The sequence below is a fragment of the Ochotona curzoniae genome, unplaced genomic scaffold (assembly GCF_017591425.1).
Source record: "Ochotona curzoniae isolate NIBS_2020 unplaced genomic scaffold, NIBS_Ocur_1.0 scaffold_4701, whole genome shotgun sequence".
Taxonomy (NCBI): domain Eukaryota; kingdom Metazoa; phylum Chordata; class Mammalia; order Lagomorpha; family Ochotonidae; genus Ochotona; species Ochotona curzoniae.
This window is the reverse complement of record NW_024467122.1, coordinates 19,661,835-19,682,093: the sequence shown is the minus strand read 5'-3', so window position 1 is coordinate 19,682,093 and position 20,259 is coordinate 19,661,835. Positions and strand designations below refer to the sequence as shown.

The 20,259-nt window shown below is 39.9% G+C and overlaps 1 protein-coding gene and 1 long non-coding RNA gene across 2 annotated transcripts; both read left to right on the top strand.

The window, feature by feature from the left end:
* The first annotated feature begins 497 nt into the window (after positions 1-497).
* TMX1 (thioredoxin related transmembrane protein 1) lies at positions 498-14,606 on the top strand. Its single transcript, XM_040968670.1, has 8 exons — positions 498-704; positions 3,609-3,724; positions 5,224-5,269; positions 8,057-8,185; positions 10,256-10,301; positions 10,400-10,501; positions 10,594-10,660; positions 12,301-14,606. Exons 1-8 carry the CDS (start codon positions 550-552, stop codon positions 12,471-12,473), a joined length of 834 nt encoding a protein of 277 aa, XP_040824604.1. The 5' UTR covers positions 498-549; the 3' UTR covers positions 12,474-14,606.
* Positions 14,607-15,031: 425 nt separating this feature from the next.
* LOC121148565 lies at positions 15,032-15,842 on the top strand. The gene is made up of 2 exons (XR_005882568.1): positions 15,032-15,570; positions 15,609-15,842. It is a non-coding gene; the product is annotated as an uncharacterized LOC121148565 (long non-coding RNA).
* Positions 15,843-20,259: the final 4,417 nt, after the last annotated feature.

Here is a 20,259-nt window from a genome sequence, read left to right as displayed (position 1 = left end):
TTCCCACTGAAATTAAGGGATACCACACGTCTGAAAATGCACCAGGTACAAGTTTGTTTTTTACATATGTGCCCGCCTGCATGACCACTGTTCACACCAAGGTATGGGTTATCAAGAGGACCCCACAAGGCTTCCTCAGTACCATTCTGATTTCTATGTGTATGCATTAGGCTTAAAAAAATTTTTTTCCAAAGGAAACAAATGAAATTTCTGAAGATCACTGATCTGGCAACTGCTGTAGGGTTCATTTATCAGTGGACTAGAGCCAAAATCCATAGCCCTGCCCCCTCCCTACACCACGCCCCTTTGAGCTCTCGCTTCTTGCAAGGCTGGGGAACGCCGAAGGCGGGCAGCGGCCGCTTTTTGTCATGCGCACTACGGATAGGCGCGCGCCCAGGGCGCGGTCATGCGCATTCAGAACGCCCTAGGTACGCGGGCTTCGCTGCGCCGCAGTGCGCATGAGCGGAGCGGCGCGCGAGGGCGGAAGTGGCAGCCGCCGCGGGGAGGTGGGGCCCCCGCGCTTTCTGTCGGGGTGGGCGAGCGGCGGACATGGCGCCCTCCCGGAGTCCCGTGCTGGCCGTCGTGACGGTCCTGGTGTTGTGGCTTTGTGGCGCTCCCTGCACCTCCGCGCGGCGGAGCGACGTGCGCGTCATTACCGACGAGAACTGGAGAGAATTGCTGGAGGGAGAATGGATGATAGAATTGTGAGTCGGGGGCGGTGGTCCCGGGTCCCTGACTCTCTTGCCCGGCCGGAGTCTCTCATTCCTGCCTGGATGGCGGGTTAGCGCCCGCGTGCCTGTGGCGGGCTCTTGGTTTCCGGGGACGGCACCTGCGACTCTCCGCCGCCCCGGGAAGTGTAGGGATCGGCCGCCGGCGTGGTCCCCCGCCTCCTCGGCGCTTCCCTGGGAACGTGAAGTTACTGCTGAACCTTGCGGCCTGGAGTCCTTTATATGGCTGTGGTGCACCCGAAGGATTCGAAATTCTGTCCAACTTTTCTTCGTGGCTTTGAGCGTGGGGTGGGGCCGATGGGCGGGAGCTGTTCCTGACAGAGTTCCCGTTCATCTATTTCAGAATGCTGCTTCTAGATGGCCAGGCTGCCTTTACCCTCGGAAATGTTGAACTTATCTCTGCTCGCCTTTTGTCTGCCCTTTCTTCTTTCTTGTTTCTTATTTATTTGAAAGTTAGAGCTACAGAGAGAAAGGGACAGAAAGAGAAATCTTCTATCTGTTGGTTCGCTTCCCAAATGGCTGCAACGCCCAGGTCTGGGGCAGACCAGTGCCAGAAACTTCATTCTCGAAGAGCACCATGTGGATGCAGGGCCTCAAGCGCCTGGTCCATCTTCTGCTGCTTTCCCAGGCACGTCAGCAGGGAACTGCATTGGAAGTGGAGCATCCGGGACCTGAACCAGCACCCATATGGGATATGGTGATCCCAGGCGGCTGCTTTACCTGATGTTTGCCGCGCACCAGACGCTTGGCTGACCTTAAAAAAAAAGATAGTCCACTTGGAATGTTGGCCTAGACGATTCCATTTTAATTAAGTTCACATCTTAAACATTTTGAGTGCTGAGTAAAATCCAAGCTGGGTTATTTCTTAATTCTTAATTTCCTCTTTCTTTCTAGTCAACCCCCCCGACTTTTTTTTTTCTTTCATTATGCTTTTGTAGTATAGAGAATTCCTTAGGTTGCAATTTCTAGGCCTTTGTTACTGCAATGAAATAAAATCCGTACATTAGGGTGACTATATACACTTGCGGGAGTGCTAGGCTATTTGTCTTTCAGACTCGGGTGAATTGTGTGGTGGTTCCATGTTAATGTCTGTTCTGCAACTTTAGAAGCATTTCAGGTTGGTTGTGGTGATAGTGTTGATACGACCATGTTAGTGACAGAGTCCCAGTAAGTGCTTTACATGCATTGCCAAGTCAAATTCTCTGAGCTTTCTGTGTCATGAATGTTATTTCCCGCAATTTACAGATGCCTAAAAACCTTAGTTAGCTTTTCCACATACTTGAGTGTTGAGGAGACCTGGATAGCCATTACTGGAACACCCCTTCTTTAACAGGGATCAAGTGAGTGTTTTAGATCCATGGGTGTCGGTGGAGCAGGTGGAAATGGACATCCCCAGTGGTATTCCCACCCCCCCAAAATGAGTAACTCAGATACTTAAAAAAACGGGAGCCCTACAAATTTACAGAAAGGCACGATGGGGAAAAATGTCTATGGGATGGATGCCTGTCATCTGCCCTTTGAGCTGTCAGGCACCATTTAAGCTAGAGGGGGAAGGAAGTGCATATACAGCCAGTACAGAAGAATTGTGAGTTCTGTGAGAACTGCCAGATTTTTTAGGCATGTTCTCATCTTCAGTGACTTGGGTTAAATTATGTCCATAAAATACTTAGTGTTGTGAGCAATATATTAAGCAGTAGTGATTATGAATAGATACGCAAAATACAATCAAATATCCAGGGTAGATTTTAAGTCATTTGGCTAGACTATATACATGTGTCAGAGATATTAGGGGAAGATAACTAGCAAATGCAGAATACAAGCTCAACTCAAATTGGTGCATTTATCAGAAATGATCATTGGTGGATTTTGTTTTGTTTTTCCTTTGCTAAAACTTCTGAGGAGCAGTCTTAAAGAAGCAAATGAAGTTTAAAAAAAGAATTGAGCCTACCCTTAGTTTCAAGTCCTTCATCTTCGGGAGATATATTTCTGGTCAGAATTGTATTGCCAAGCTAATTTTGTTGAAACACAATTTATCAATGAGGAGGAATTTGTAGTATTTGGTTTTGTTTTGTAGTGCTGTTTGGGGAATTTGGTTTCTTCCTAAAACCAGTCAAGAAAATATGCAGAGCAGAACGTGTATTTTTTGGTGTGTGACAGGGGTATACTTTATTCAAGTCCTGGGAAAGATTGAGGCTAGTGAAGGTAATACCAGAGCAGTAGTTAAATTGCTGTTGTGTTTGGCGATAAAGTTTGTAGGCCGTACCCACTGTCTTAGAAACTAGCCCAAAACAATGTCCTTTTTAGTCTTTCACTGTGAGTTAATATTTGAAATAACACTTTTACAAAGAAGTGCAGAGCTTAGCTTCATATAAAATGGCCATCCTGCCTTTCTGCTCTGGTGTCCATGGGGCTGGCCAGCAGATTGTGGTTACAGACTTCAGATGAAGTGAGGACTTCCTTACCACAGCCCCAGGCACTTCCTGTTTTTCCAACACCTTGCCAGTTTGTGACTTGGCAGTATAAAATCATTAGAATTGGTACTCTCCAAGTTTGTTGGGCTTCTAGTGGCTACATTTTAGTGGAAACATCCAAAGGTTGTTGAAGACCTGGTTTGCCTGTGTAAAAGATCTTGTGTTCTAGGAACTTGTCTCGGAATTACTTTTGTGTAGTTAGCATCATCAATTTGTGCCTCTTGATTTCCAGATGGTCAGACCCACACTTGGATCTTTTTCATCTGAAATTTATCACTTTGCTGTCTTCAGTGTTCCTCGTATAAATAATCTTCACCAATTACGTTTTAGAGTTTTCATTCCAAAATGAGTGATCTTTGGCTTATCTAACTCTTCTTTTTGTTGTTGTTTTTGAAATTTTATTTCTTAGCTATGCTCCATGGTGTCCTGCTTGTCAAAATCTTCAACCAGAATGGGAGAGTTTCGCGGAATGGGGAGAGGATCTTGAAGTGAATGTTGGAAAAGTAGATGTCACGGAGCAGACAGGTACTGGGGGTGTGTGGTTTTGTTTCTTGGTGTGCATTGGGTTGATACATTTGTTCATCCTGCTTACTGCAATACATGGTTTTGAAAACATGGTGCTTTGCAACTAGCTGAGCCCAGTAACCCACTTCTCTTATGAAGCTCTGCTTGCAGTGGCTGTGAAAAGCAGCTCAGTTTTTGTACGTGTTGGTCCCGTGGACATTGGAGACATCTGCATCCTGGCCCTCATAAGTATATCTGGTCTTTTTTTTTTTGGTTTGTAGCCCAGGCCACAGACTAGTATGTGAGCTGTCTTTGAAAAAGTTCTAGAACGCTGCCATCCAGGTGGATAGTGGCCAAAGCATGATTTGCATGCATGTTACATTTGAGACTCCGGAGCATGTGGCTGAATTTTCTTTGTAGAATGCAAGTCACTTTCCCTGAACAGAGAAAAGCTGAGTGTCTGCAGTTGAGTTCCATGCTTACCTATAATTTGGGGTTGAGGGCTCTTAATTACAAAGCCCTCTTGGTTGTAGGGTCACATATACTCTTGACTTGGTCCCTTGTACAAGTGGCCATGTAGCTTTTTATGGTGCTGCTTTCTCAGACCAGCCACGTCTTTTTTTTTTTTTTTTTGGTAGTCCCAGTAAACCTAAATTCCCAGCTGCCCATCCCAAATGGTGATAATTGGTAAGATTTCTTAGACATATTCTAATCACAGTCCTCCTCCAAGTGTTTTGACAGATATTTAGCACCTACACAACTGTGAGATGTATGATGCTCTCAGAAAACTGAAGGACACAGCGGTTCACCCTTAATTTGATAGTGCTTGACATTTAGTATATAATAAATGTTGGCTCCTGTCCCTGTTGCCTGTCTGATGAAATATTCACAGTCTTTTCTGTTTTTAACAACAACATAAATTGCATTTGTTGCTTACATGTAAAATAGGCAGTTTTGTTTTATTTAGATCTTTCTTAGTTCTTGTTTCAGTCAGACTTCCATATCCAAGGGTTTTGTGTCTGAGGATGGAGTCATCGCATCAAGCGTGGGCAGTTTTGGGGGCGGGAGGGGCCTGGAATGATGATCTGTATAACTCTTCTATTAGGAATTGGAAGGATTACAGAAATGATTTAAAGAAAGTCATAGGTAAATACTATGCAATTTTGTAAAGGGGATTTGAGCATCCTCAGATTTTTTTTTTTTATCAGCATGCCGACTGTTTTGCTGTCCACAACTGACTCATCGCTAGTAGTCTTTATAACTGAAGTGTGTTTGTTTATGTTCATGAGTGTCTTAAATATTCACCTTCAATTTTAGTTGAGATAATAGGCCACCGTGTGATGTTTTCACTAATGGTCTTAAGAAAATAATTTGTATTTTTTCATTGCTTATACCAAGTTTAGCTATTTCTTAAATATAGTTTAATATAATATTCCATTAATATTTAAATAATAAAAGTCAACATTTTAAGCAGTGATTGGCCCATAAGAAATCTGGTGATTGTTCTTTACTATTTGTAGGACTGAGTGGACGGTTTATCATAACAGCTCTTCCGACCATTTATCAGTAAGTATTTGAAGATTCTCAGTTCCAGAGAAGGATGCATTCTGATGAGTTCTCAGTCTTGGTGGTTCCTATGAAGAGCTGATAAAGGAGAAATCAGTGTTAGCTGAAGTGGTTCCTAGAGTATGCAGGGTTTAAATGAAGTCTTGAGTGTAGAATTTTTAAGGATGTGAAAAAAGACTCCATTGAGGACTGTGATAACACATCTAGCAGACAAGTTCGAAAAGGAGCTGATTTGGGTTTGGTGGTGTGCCACAGCAGGATAAACTGCTGCTTTTACCAGCAGCTCATATCGGAGCGGCAGTGTTGAGTCCCAGCTGCTCTGGTTTATATCCACTTCACAGCTAATGTACCTGTGAAAGCAGTGGGTGATGGTTCAAGTAATTTGGGCCTTTGCCATGTGTGTAGAAGACCAGGATAGAGTTCAAGTCTTTTTTAAAAAAAACAAGTATCCCGTGCTACCTTAGGGAGACTAGTGGATATTAGAGTGAAATCAGAATGTGCAAGATTGTATAGACTTTAGTATCATGTCTTTTCATTGGACTTTTATCTTAACTGGGCAGAGGAAATCTCCAGTGTGTTTGCCTGCCATATATAACACAGTTTACCTGGGGAGTGAAAGTATCAGGAGATGTTACTCTCACTTAAAGTATGAACATAAGTTGGTCAGGCATGTTGGGTATATCTTGTTATCCTTTGTCTATATTTATGTATTCATTTAAATTTCCTCCTATTTTCCTTTATGTCTATTTACATCTCTTTTTTAAAAAAGTTTTATTTATTTGAAAAGCACGTTTAGAGAAAGAGAAGATGGTGGTGGGGGGCGGGTCCTCCATCTGCTGATCCACTCCTCAAATGGCTGTCATGACTAGGGCTCAACCAGACTGAAGCCAGGAGCTTCTTCTGAGTCTCTCCTGTGGATGCAGGCGCCAAAGCATTTGAGCCCATCTACTGTTGCTCTCCTAAGCACATTAGAAAACTAGAGCAGCCTGGTATTGAACTGGCACCCACTGGGGATGCCAACAGTGTAGGCCTCTGACTTAACCTGCTCTTATGCGAGCCTCTATTTTCAGTTCTGTTCTGTCTCTGAAGTGCTTTTTTATTTACTATATCGGTTCCTTCCCCACAGACCCCTTTTAAATGGCTGTGGTCAGTGTGCCCCCTAAGTTGGTCTATAATTTTTTTGCTCTTTTACTTTCAGTTACAGCATTAACTATACTCTTTTCCCTAATTCCTTCTTGTTAAAATTTTACTTGTCCTTCAAGAAATACTAAAATGCTATTTTTAAAAAGATTTATTTTCAGACCTGGCACACACCGGGATCCCATATGGGCTCCAGTTTGTGTCCTGGCTGCCTCGCTTCCCATCCAGTTGCTGCTTATAGCCTGGGAAAGCAGTGAAGGATGGCCCAGAGCTTTGGGACCCTGCCCCTGTGTACAAAATTTAGAAAAAACTCCTTGCTTCAGCTCAGCTCAGCTCAGCTCAGCTCTTGCTGTTGCAGCCACTTGGATAGTGAACCAGTGGATGGAAGATCTTTCTCTGTTTCTACCCCTGTATCTACATCTTCCTTTCCAATAAGAGTAAATCTTTTAAAAAGCAAAATAAGGAGGAAAAAGGCCAAGTTGTAGAGAGAGAGAGAGAGACAGAAATAGTGAGGATTATCTTCCATCTGCTGATTTACTTCCCCTATAGCCATAGCAACCAGGCTGAAGACGAGGCTGGAACTCCATCCAGGTCTTCCAACACTGTGTCCTCTTTGGCTGCATTCCCAAGTGCATTATCAGGGGCCTGGGTTAGAATTACCTGTGTTGATATTTGGAAGTGGTACTCTTATGTGATGCCTATCATAGGTACCTTAATCCTGTCTGATACAATGCCAGCTCTCAAATTTGATTTTTGATTGGGATCGTCTTTTATTTTAGCTAGCTGATCTAGTTTAGGATCCCCTCATGTTGTGGGATCTTAGGGGAACATTTATTACCAAGTGATGGAACTCCAAACATTGGAAATGCAAAGGAAGAAGTTAAGGGAAGAATACAAGGATGACTATAAATAGAATCACTGAAATAGGAGGGAGGCAGGCCATGTAGCAGACATCTCCAGCGATTCTATGGAGGAATTAGTAACAGGTTCCTTATCTGTACTGTAGTATTTGCAAAAAAATACTAAATCTGTATGGACCTTTCTTGTCATTGAGACTGAGTAGGCTTTTTTGCTTGTCACTCTCCTTAAATAATATAGTATAACAGCTATTTACCTTGTATTGGATGTTATAAGTAAACTAGAGATAATTTAGATGTATATGGTAGAATATGCATCCATTATAGCAAATATTGTGCCATCTGTGAAGGACCTGAACATTGGCAGCTTTCGTTGGAACCTACAGCAGTAGACACTAGGGGACTGCCATTACAGAAAAAGAGCTTACAGTTTAGCAGCTAATCAATATGTGTTGGGTCCTATTCTGATACCTTCTAAATAGCACATTTAGTTGTTCATTAAAGATCAGACTTCAAAGAGATTTTCTGAGATGTATCAATTCTGCTTAGTAGTTTTATTTGGAAAAGTATGATAAGATCTTAAGGCTTATTATGAGTGTTTAACTGCAGTGATGCAACTTTGATGCTGAGGTGTCATGGATAGGTAATTGCTATCATCTGTTTACTTATTCATTGCTTTACTTATTCATGCTTTCAAATATTAGCTTTGATTGTAAAATAAGTTAGAGAAATAAAACAAATACAGAATTTACCACTCAGTGCTGGTTAATTTGATTTTGACCTTCTTTAGTTGCAAAGATGGTGAATTTAGGCGCTATCAGGGTCCAAGGACGAAGAAGGACTTCATAAACTTCATAAGTGACAAAGAGTGGAAGAGTATTGAGCCTGTTTCATCATGGTTTGGTCCTGGTTCTGTTCTGTAAGTAGGAGGGATTTTTTTTTTTTTTCTTAACTATTTCAGGATTAATTGGAGCAAATGACTCCATGTCAATGAAGCATTTATACTCAATTTGTTTTCTTATGCCTTTAATGCACATTCAGGTTTTTTTATGTGCTTGATGTTTTTGGTTTGTCCTTATTGTTAAAAACAGACCAAGCTTATTAAGCTAGAAGAAACTGTTTTGTAGAATTCAGTTGAATTAGTTTAGGAATTTTTTTCACTTTGCATAATTATCAGAAAACTAAAATCCTCTAAAAAAATAAGAACAATGTAATAAATAAAGTAATAATTTGAAAGATAAAACCTGTTCTTGTTACCTTTAGAGTTATCAGTTCTTGACATAAGTTATTAAGTTATGTTTAGCTTTATCAGTTCTTGACATAAGTTATTAAGTTATGTTTAGCTAGGAAATTATTATTTCCTTCTCTGAGAACTTCTGTGCATAGTGGGGATGAGCGTGACCCTGACAGCATCACAGACCACTGAACTTGGTGGGTGGCTCCGTGGTACATACATTTCTCCCTAGCAATTTACTGTGGAGTGGTAAGGATTGGAAATGGCAAGCATGTGTCCAGCTCTGCTGTTGAGGTAGGAGACTAAACTGGTCATGACTCTTGCTTTGGTCACTGTGGACTCATCCTCATTTGGCTAAGCAGTCTCTTCCAGTCCCCTCAGCCACAGTTGCACTTGAAAGATGGGGAGTTGGAGCCCCAACAGTACAATGGAAATATACTGTGGACTCTTGGTATGGGAGAAGCAGATTGGTGTCTCTTACAGACCTCTTTTTCTGACAGCCTTTGAATTGTTAGGACTCACCTGTTGAACCCCGTGTCTAACCAGGTTAAGGAACCTGCTATTCCAGTATGGGTTAATTAGTGCAGAATAATGTCAAGCAACACAATGATTTCAGTTCCCTGTTGCTATTCCCACCCAGCCTTTTTCGACCACAGAGGCCATATGACTAAAGTGCCTTTTTATGCTGAATTTAAAATGTAACTGATTTTTTTATCTTTGAAATTTTATAAATAAATCTTGCTCTCTTCTGGGACAAGGAAGTATTTGCTTATAAATTTTTGTTGAATCTTGGGGCGGTAGGGCATGTCTCTTTTATTGCCAGTTTGGTAGGGAGCACCCCTTTGATTCCTCAGCACATTTCCCCACTGGTAGTTAGATTGGACCATCTTTTGGCTAGTTGGCAATGCTGGCAGTACTTGGTTTGCTAGATAAGGTGGATGGGAACCCACAGCCAATATTGTTTTTGAAGCATGCCTTTTTTTAATACATTTTAATACATTTTATTTTTGATGATGTTTTCATAGTTGATTAGGGTGGGAAGGGTCAAGGTTTAGGGGAAAGTGGGTGAGACTATTGTTTTCAATTTTTTTTTCTTCTTCCTGTGTCTGGGGGAAAGGGTGATACAAGGGGCTGGGGTACCCAGCCTCCCAACCACCTTGGTGCCAGGGCTAGTAATGGGGAGCACTCATCCAATGTCATCCCAAGGTCCCCAAAGTGGAACAAAAGTGCTTTTTAAAAACTTCTTATCTAAACCTACCTGCATTTTGAGGATGTTTTATTTATATGACAGCATTTATTTCCTATGTAATTAATATGTCATAATATGTCCAGCTATTGCTTCTGTGAAGTTTTGAATTGAGAGGCAAAAAAGAATTCAGCATGTGTTCCCAGGTTCCCTTTTCTATTCAGGATTTTAAGATGGAATAAGAATCGTCATTTCCAACTGGTTTCATAGGGCTTATAACCTGTTACTCAGTTACATTAAGAAAGGATTGCATGGAAAATGATTGTCAGAACAATAGAAAGAAGAGAGGAATATCAAATATTTTATGAGGATAGCAAATGCTGGCAACAATTCAGGACCTTTAAAAGAATCAACTTTATTGCAGGCATGAAATCAGTGATGTGTCACTACTTGATTAACACCAGCCAAAAATTCTGCCTTGTTGGGGAAATTACAGGGTAGAGAATAGAATGTATCACTGTAGACAGTCTGTGTCTTAATCAGTTTTTCAATCATCTCTTTTATTTTAGGATGAGTAGTATGTCAGCACTCTTTCAGCTATCTATGTACATCAGGGTATGGACTGAAATATTTCTATATTAAATATTTTTAACACTAACTTTAAAAACAAAAGCAGGTTTTCATTTTTTTTTTCACCCTTCTCATGATTTTAGACTTGTCATAACTATTTCATTGATGACCTTGGATTACCTGTTTGGGGATCATACACAGTTTTTGCCGTGGCAACTCTACTTTCAGGACTACTGTTAGGACTCGTGAGTACTTTATTTTCAGAGTACTATAAAGGGAAATATTTTAAAATATGATAATACAACTGCTCTATCACATATTACATTTTTTTTTGCAGTGCATGATATTTTTGGCAGATTGCCTTTGTCCTTCAAAACGACGTAGACCACAGCCCTACCCTTCAAGTAAGCATATTTTATATATGTAAAACTGTTCAAATTTTATTCTCATTTTATTTGAAAGGACACATTGTCGTTTGTCTGCTGGCTGTCCACATCTTACAAGTACTGAGGGTGATTTGGCCAGGTGAAAGCCAAGAGCCTGGAACTCCGTCTGGGTCTCTAGGACTTGAAGCCAGTCACTTTGATACAGGTGTGAGTTTTCCAGGTGGTATCATAACCACTGAGCCAGCACCTGTCCCTCATCCAGATTTTGATGTGATTATAACAGGCCACTTGGTTTCTTTTCCAGTGTTAATTGTTTGGCTTACTTAGGCTTTAAGTTGCAAGGGATAGAAACCCAACTCTATCTGCCTTAAGACACAAAGGGAATTTATTGGTTCTTGGTAGCAAAGGAAGAGTGAGTGAGGGCACAGTTGACGGGATCTTTGGGATTCAAATGTTGAGATGCTCTGCGTTCCTGAATTGCTCAGTTATCTTTAGATTGTTCTAAGCTTGGCTCTTATAGAGTCAGTTGCATAGTTATGAAAAGGTGTAGATAGTAGTCTAGGAGTAAGAAGAAATTTCTTTCCTCCTATCCTATACCCATCTATTTTTTATACAAATACTAATGTAAATAAGAATTACCAAACTCCCTACTATTGATATTAGGAGTTTGATAATTCTTCACAGTGGTTATGTGTACATATTTGGGTGTTTACATTATCTCTCTAGTTGACAGTTGCACTGCCCTCCTCATCTGTGACAGCTGAAAATAACCTGTAGATATCGCCAAGTTGTTCCTTGGGGGATATAACTCTTGATGAGGAACCACTACCGTTAAGTGTGGCCATTACCAGAACCACATAAGATATGGTATTGGGAGGAGCTGATAACCCAGCCAGAAGGACTGTCTACCACTTGTAAATGCACATCCCATTCATCCTTCTCATTCTAGTTTGCCAGGTTAGGGACAGCATTAGATCACTGAAAACACAAAAATTCTTTAGCCCAAATCTGTCTTTTGTGTCTCAGTAACTTAATGTGTTCTAAGCTTATGTTACTGACAGACTTATTAAAAAAAAAAAAAACTATGTGTGTGTACCTAGTTATTTCTTGTTCTGCACACTTAAGGTGTATATTTTGAAGCAGGTGTTTCTCCTAGTAGTCAAGATGTCCATTGGAGCACAGGAGTCCTGTTTTGGCACACCTGGACTCCAGTCTAGATTTCAGCTTCCTGCTTATGCACACACAAGGGGCAGCAACTGATGACTCAAGTACTTGGATCCCTACCAGCTTTCTAGCTATTGGCTAGTTCTTAGCTATTGGCTTTGGCCTCCCTGGCCTGGCTGTTGGAGGCAGCTGGGAATGAATAAACAGGCAAAAAACCTCGGTCTGTTCCTGCACCTTTCAAATTAATAGTTAACGTTTTTACATATTATTGGTAATTACATTTTTAGAGAATACTACTTCATCAGAAACATTCTTCAGTGAAACTAGAAAAATTTTAGAATTACTTTCTGAAAATCCAAATGTAATTAAATGCCAAAACAATTTAAAATATATTCATTATTATACTTCAGAATAATTCATTATAGTATATTGGTTTTATAAAGAAATTAATACAAAAACATGTTTGTTGTTGTTGTTTGTTTTTTATTTTTAAGAGAAATCATTGCCAGGATTTTCTCAGCCTTTAAAAAACACGGAAGAACACGAAGCTGATGAAAACATTTCAGAAGAAGAAGCCAAAAATGGAAAAGCTGAGAAAGACTTTGTACAGCCGAATGCCCTGAGACAGCGTGTTGTTGACCCATCACAGGCCCCAGATCAGTCCTAGTTCATTTTTATACACCTGAGTGCTATAATTTTGACAGAAACAAACAAAAAAGGACCATTTCAGTTGGTTTGAAGTGAACTGTGACTTGTGTGTAATCAGGGTCCAGTCTGGCTTATCATTCTTTGAACAGTCTTTGGGAAATAAAAGCACTAGTTATAAAAGTTTGATTTAAGGACAGCTTGGTAGTTTCAGCAGCTCTCAAATTTTGGAGAAATCTAGTGCCAAGCAATAAGATTTGTGTGTTTTCTAATAACTCGTTTGAAGTCTGAGTTGAAACAAATTATGTTTCTCAAGAATTATATTATGGGGTATTTAAGAAGCTTAGGTTAGAGAAAAAGATTTCTCATTTGATATAACTTTTTTCTGTTTCACTGTGTGAAAACAAAGAACGTATTTCCCATACATGGGAACTTTTCCCATTGTCTCAAGAGTATTTCAATAACAATTGTGGTGGTTTCAGAGACACAGTTTCTTATTTTTAGATGATGTACCTAGTAATAACTACCTTATCTTAATTATGATTTTGTACTCGTGGTAATAAAAGAGATGCTACTACCTGCTGATCAGGGAAGTCATTGGAAGTCCCTGGAGCCCTCAGTTCTCACAGCTTGTCCCCCTGTTGTATGTACCTTGGTTGCCACGGGTAACCTCTTTCAAATGATGTGAACAATATCACTGTCTTTTACTATGGGACCCATAATCCTATTGTTTCAAACTAAGGTTGACTGAGGGCGCCACCAAATTAATTTGTTGATACTTTAAAATTTTGGCTGTTAATTTCACCTTGGTATCTTTTTGTTGAAAACACCTATTTTCATTTTCTGTTTTATGGTTGTTGAAAGTAAGCATTCCGTGTGTGTGTGTGTGTGTGTGTGTGTGTGTGTGTGTGTGTGTGTGTGTAAGAGCCTTGGTATCTTACATTTTGAAAATTCACAGTTTAATTTGATATAAAATAAAGTTTGCATTCTGCTCAGGAAAAAGCATCTTTTAGTACATGTTTTCAGTGTATCTTTGTCCTTATGTACAGATGTGATCATTGATGTAACACGTAGTTTATGTTTGATGTTTTAAAGTTGTAACTTGTGTTAAAATGACACACCTCTTATTCTGCTACTGATATTGCATGGCACTTCACATTTTGCCATCAGCAGGTTGCAGTGTAATTTATTTTCACTCCTAATGAGTTAGCACATTGTTTGCACTGTACAGTTTAGAAGGAGTGTGGTGGATTGCCACCAGAAGGGGGGAGAAACGTAAATACTCAGGGTGAATCACCAGACTGTTATGCCATATAATGTACAAGTTTCTTTTTAGAGGTCTCTCCTTTAGAATATTAAATATTTACCATATAGGAGTTTGGATGTGTAATTGCAATGCCTTAGAAAAATACTGTAAGTGTGAAGTATACTTTTGTAAACACTTCAGTGATAGGACTGGTATGATTGCTTGTTATGTATTTGAAAGTAGACTTGATTTCTTTGTATTTATTAGCCATGTTCAGTTAAACAAAGTAGTATATGGGAGTATTTTAAAAAGTTCATAGAATATGGAACAAAAAAAAATTACGGTATGAAATTTTTTTGAAATCTTGCGTACAAAGGATCTTCAAGAAGTACATAGAAAGTGCATATAATGGAAAAACTATGCCTGGATTGAAAAATTTAGACACTGAAATCATCTTAAGTTTCATTCAATTCAGTTTTCCGTGAATTTCCTGACCCTTGTTATGTAGACTTTATGTGTGTAATCAAACACTTAGAGTCCTTTTGTTGCTTACCATGGTGGAAGAAATAATACCCAAAACTGTTCTGTTTTCTAGTTGTGTTATGTATGTATTTTCAGGGTTTTACTTAGAAAGTAATGTGTTACAGAAAATTAAAGGCAGGCTATATTAGGGTGTTTATGTTTCAGAAAACATCTTAGATTTGAAAGATTGTTATGTAGATATCTGAATAATTTTCTCTTCATACCATCAGCACATCATTTACATATAGTCAAGGAGTGAGACGCAGTGAGTTAAATGCTGGTGAATTCTTGTATACTCTATGTAGTTGATATGTTCTCTTAAAGATTTAAAAACTCTGGTATGTAGTAGAAAATGCAGTATTGAAAATACAGTGTTTTATGACTTTTTGTGAATACTTGATTTATTAGCAAGTCTGGAAAATGTTTTGTTAAAGGTTCTTGATACAACTGAGTAACTTGGAGATTTGACAGCCAAGTCTTAATTCATTTCCTCTAAACTATGAAAGATAAGAAACTCAGGTGAACAGGCTAGGAGCTATGGCAGAGGTAGCTGTATTATGAATCTCGTGCTTCCTAATCTTGTCTCTTCAATATAAGTACTGAAGATTCAGCAATCTCTGGACTTTGAGATTTCCCTCTTATCAGAATCTAGCAATGAATGCTGTAAACCATGAACAGTATTTGCAGATTTGAATGTGGTTTTAACATGAAATCATTACAGTAAATGATGCTTTGGGAAACATTTCTTTTTTAAGATTTATTTTTATTGGAAAGTCAGATTAACAGAGACAAGGAAAGGCAGAGAGAAAGATCTTCCACCTACCAGTTTACTCCCCAAATGACACAGTGGCTGGAGCTGAGCTGATCAGGAGCCAGGAGATTCTGTTGGATCTCGCACACAGGTGCCCCTCCCAACATCTGATTGGAAATCATTTTCCTTACCTATTTTGAGTAGGCTTTTAGTTGAAGCCTAAAAAGTAAGAGGTTACACTGTGAACTAATGGTGTGATTTAGCTTAGTTCACATCTGTTGCATTCAAGCTGTGGGTTACTTTTCTCCCTATGAGATTCCAAGCCATGTGAAAAGGAGTTTGTATGTGTAGTTGAAACTAATTCATGACCCAAATTAGTTCTTTCCTACATACTGGGTAGTAAGAGAGGTTAAATGAGTCAAGTTCTCAGGAAATTTTTTCGCTCATAGTTTATTACACTAATATGTTCTGTAAGTATTAGAGACAAGATTCTGGAAGCTGAGAGTAGCGAGTGTTAAATGCAAGTATAGCTATTGAGATTGAAATGAGTTTTTGAGCCTAAAAGAAGCTTGTTTGGCTTTTTAATCCTTTCATATTTAGGTTTTGTGTTGAGTGAGCAAATTTTTGTATCATTTTAGACAGTAACTTGAGTTCTGAGAGTAGGAGTCTAAGTTTGGAGGTGGTAAGAAGGGATTGTTTTTGCAATTTTGTCTCAAAAAAAGGAGTACAGGATGAGGTGTTTATGTATTCTGGCATTTTTCTTAGTCCAGTGTTTATGAACTTGAGTTCTCATTGAATAAACCTGTTGCTTAATAGGCTGTAACTTGCAATATAACATGAACAATTTTTGAAGGGTTGTTTTGTAAACTTGTCAAGAACATGATTGCTTTTTTTGGCTTTGATTTTCATGCTACTCATCTGTATGCTTTGGACCTCCCACCCCCTCACGCACACACACAGTGTTGGTGAAGCCAGATGCCTAGGTAAAAATGTTAGTAACAGTCAAGTTTTGTCCAGTGTTTATATGTGAGGTAAGTTTGTTAAATAGTCTCAGCTCACTGGTTGATTTTTAATCAAAGAATGTGTAAACCACATAAAACGATGCCTTAATGTCACGCTGGACTATGAGCTTATGGAGAGTTTATAGCGCACACAGATGGGATCATCTGCTGTGTTTACCATTCATCTTTAGGCTGTCCTTTACTCTTGTAGCCTGCCACTTAATAGTTTTGACGTGAAAAATGCTAGTAGCTTTTTTTTAAATGTCCTAAATAAATTTTAAAATTGGCAACCGCTTGTATCTGGGATGTGGAGAATTTAGTAGGCCATAGCATGGTGACATTTGGGAGCCATTCATGTGGTTACAATGAACGCCAGCTTGGGAAAAGCAAAAGCTGAGCATTCTGGGCCCCTCCTGATAGATTGTTCTTTCTGTTACTCATGCCTTTTGTTAGTGCCCACGCTGTTCTGCAGCCTTGAAGTTAAGTTGGTTCCTGTGGTATAAACAGAAACCTCAAAAATTACTTCTGGGGAGGCAGGAAGAAAGGTCCCAAATGGCTATGGCATAAGAGTTTTGTCAGGAGAAAGCTTGCATGCCTGTATCACTTTCTTTTAGTAATTTATTTTTTTAAGATTTATTTTTTATTTTTGTTGGAAAGTCAGATACACAGAAAGGAAGAAAGACAGAGGAAGATCTTCTGCCTGATGATTCACTCCACAAGCGGTGGCCACAACAGCTAGAGCTGAGCGAACCTGAAGCCAGGAGTCCGGAGGCTCTTTTTGGTCTCCACACAGGTGCAGGGTCCCAAGGGTCCCATCCTCAACTGCCTTCCCAGGCCACAAGCAGGGAGCTGGATGGGAAATGGGGCTGCCAGGATTAGCACCGGTGCCCATATGGGATCCAGGCACATGCAAGGTGAGGACTTTAGCTGCTAGGTTACCGCGCCGGGCCCTCTTTCAGTAACATTCTTCTTGATTGTTAAGATAGAATCATCGAGGTGTGAGATTGTCATTGATTTTGTTACACCTTGCTGTTTCCCCTTGTATAACATGGAAGTGTGATGGAATCTAGTGCTTAACACTAAGAAATTGAAGGACGTATTGAGTGTATTCAAATTCTCAGGTTCTACAGCTTTTTTTTTTTTTTCTCTATAGAAATATTGTCTCAATGTGTAGTAACAAGAAATGCCCAGGTCTGCACCAGTGTTGTGCCACAGTGGCAACTTAATGAACTTTGGCTGAAAGTTTTTTCACTCACCCTTATCACTGATAGATCACCAAAGAAAGCCCTTAGTGTCCTGGTTATTTAAAGAAGGCTTTTATGGTTTGATTTGACTCTAACAACCTAGATAGGAAGGGTAAGGGATTTTTTTATTACTGTTTTGCAGATATGGAAACTGAATCTAGGAGAAATGCTTGAGGTTAAATCACAAGTAAGTGTTGGAGTGAAGTCTTAAACCTAGGATTGTTGGTTTTGGTAGAGAACAGTGTTTCTCAAATTATCTGGTATCAAACATTAATCTTGCAAGTTACTGATGCGTAAGATCCTCGTAGTCAAGAGAGTTTGAGGAAGCATTTCTGTAAATGTGATTCAGGTGGAAGTTTACAGAGTGTTTCCCTCAAGAAACAAGATCATTTACCTTTGCTCAAGCTCCTGAACATTTAAGTGTTGTACTCTTTCTAAAATGGCACCCTTTAAACGTTTCCAGAGATGTAGCAGTACGCTTTGGTAGAATGTTAGTGAGGTACCATGCTGCATTCCTCTTGCTTGAGATCTTAGAGTTTTCTCCTCACATTGGAAGGCAGTGTGATGGAGGGGAAGGTTCCGGACAAGATAGGAAGTTCGTCAGTTTGCTGGTTCTGTCCACAATGATTACCACAGCCTGGGCTGGGCCAGACTGAAGCTAGGATCTAGAAACTACCAGAGCCCTGCATGTGGAGAGCAGAAGCCAAAGAACTTGGACTCCATCTACTGCTTTTCAGACACTCCCAAATGGGAGGTGGATATAATTAATGTTGGCTTACCTTACCGCAATGCCTGCCCTGTATCGAACTTTTTTGGTATAATACCTTGTAACTTAAGCATCCTGTTGTCAAATGCTAGCTTCCTGAAAATATATGGAAATAATTCTGATCAAGGAAAGCTATATTTATTGCTGCCTGTGACTGGGGTGAACACTATGTTGATAGTCTTGGAAGCATCTCAGAGTGAAAAGTTGGGGATTTTGGATCCTTTTGGTACCTGGCTTAAGGTAAGTTTTCAATCTGCAGGTTTGTTTATGAGTAGATAAATGTGAAGCTAACAGTTTTAAGTGAATCTTTAAATAGTCATACAATGGTGTCCACTGTTCAGGGAAGGGAGTTTATGAAAGGACTTTATCTTCTTCAAATTTTTATTGGAAAGGCAGATATACATAGAGAAGGAGATACAGAGAGAAGGATCTGTCCACTGGTTCATTTCCCCAAGTGGCCACAACAGCCAGAGTTGAGCCAAGTTGAAGCCAGGAATTGCTTCCAGGTCTCACATGGATGCTGGGTCCCAAGGTTTTAGACCATCCTCAACTGCTTTGAGGAAGTTCTGGAAGATAACAAAGGTTAGTATTAGCTTCCTGAGCACATTTCCTAGAGTATTAATGTTACATGAATGAAGATGGCTAAATAATAAACATTGTTAATATCGGCAGTAACTTGTATAGGTCTGAAGGTTTCAGGTATCCCCTTGAGGTATTCCCATGGGAATCTAAGTTGAAGTAGATACTTTGATTTTGGTTCCCTGACAACAGAATTCTGAAATCCTTGTCATTTCCTTAGTGAATGAGAGGAACATCTTTTGTTGGACTGTTTAGGTTTTCCATCCAAGGGCTGGACTCTGGAATGATTGTGTAATCTCTGGATAAAATTGTTTTATGTGTCAATGAGATGTAATGGCTGAAAACTCAACTAGCTGTGGGTTTGGGTCAGAAATCAAATGATGACCAGATGGAGCAGTCAGCTCTGTACAGCTTTGTAAGACTAGAGAAGGGCTAGCAATCAAGTTAATCACCAATACTTATTGATCAAGCCTCCCTATATAATGAGGCTGCTGTTAAAACCCTTAAAAAAAAAAAAAAAGCTGGTTAGTCTACACATGGAGGTGGCTTGGTCAGAGAGGGCATGGAGACTTGTTTTTCACCCATGCCCTGCCCCATGTCTCCCTTCTATTCAGCTGTTCTTGGGTTATATGCTGTATAATAAACCAGGAGCAGTAGTTTAAGTATTTTCCTAAGTTTTGTAAGCCTTTCCGATAAATAGACTCAAGGATGAGTTCTTAGAAACCCTTCATTTATACAGGAGGCCTGGATTTGTGATTGATTTATAAAGTGTGGAAGATGGGGGTGGCGAGTCTTGGAGGCTGAGATTTTATCTCTGGGGTCTGCACTAACTATGGATAGTGTCCAGACTAAATTGTAGGGACACAGGGAACTGGAGACTTTCTTGATGTGAACGCTGATGTTTGGTATCAGCAGAGTTGTTTGTTTTCCCCTTTGCTTTCTGTCACCCTTAGACTTGAGCTGAAGGAGTCATTGCTGAGGATGGGGTCAGGGCTGCTCTTCATCACTGTTCATGGGAAAACCATCATGTTTCTTTTTTCCCAGACAGTTGCTTCAACATCTGTAAGTGTTTGCAGGCTTTTTTCTGTTCTTACTGTTAGATTGCCATTTGTTGCAGAGTGTGATATAAAGTTGGTAATGACCATCTGAGCACATGTCACGGACAAACACTAAGAGAAGGAGTAGGATGAAAATTTTGTGGTCTTCTAAACCACAAGCCAACAAAGACCATGTTAATCCGGGAGCACAGATTTCATTTCCAGTCTGATTAGTAGGCATGTCCCAATCTTGAGATGAAAAACAGCCTCATTTGGGATTGTTTTTACTCACCTACTGGAAGTCTCATAATATTAAAAATGTAAGAGAAATCTGCAGGAATATGAGAACAAGGTATCCTGGAACAACACATACTCCCTCTGAAGGCACTAAAATCGTAACAAACAGGAGCTTTCTCAGTCAGTACCTGAAGCCTCGGAGGCAGGCCTTCTGGCCTTTGTGACATTGTCCAGTCCTGCTTCTCTCTGACCATAACGTTCAAGAAGGCTCCCTGCCTTCAAGCCCCTTGCAACACGAGGAGAGGAGACTTGCAGAGGAAAGAAAGCAGCCCTGAATAATTCCCTTTGAGTTTCCAAATCAAGGTCCACTTTTTCTCCTTTTGTTAAAATAGATGATTATTTTTCTCCAAAGAGAGGAAATCAGT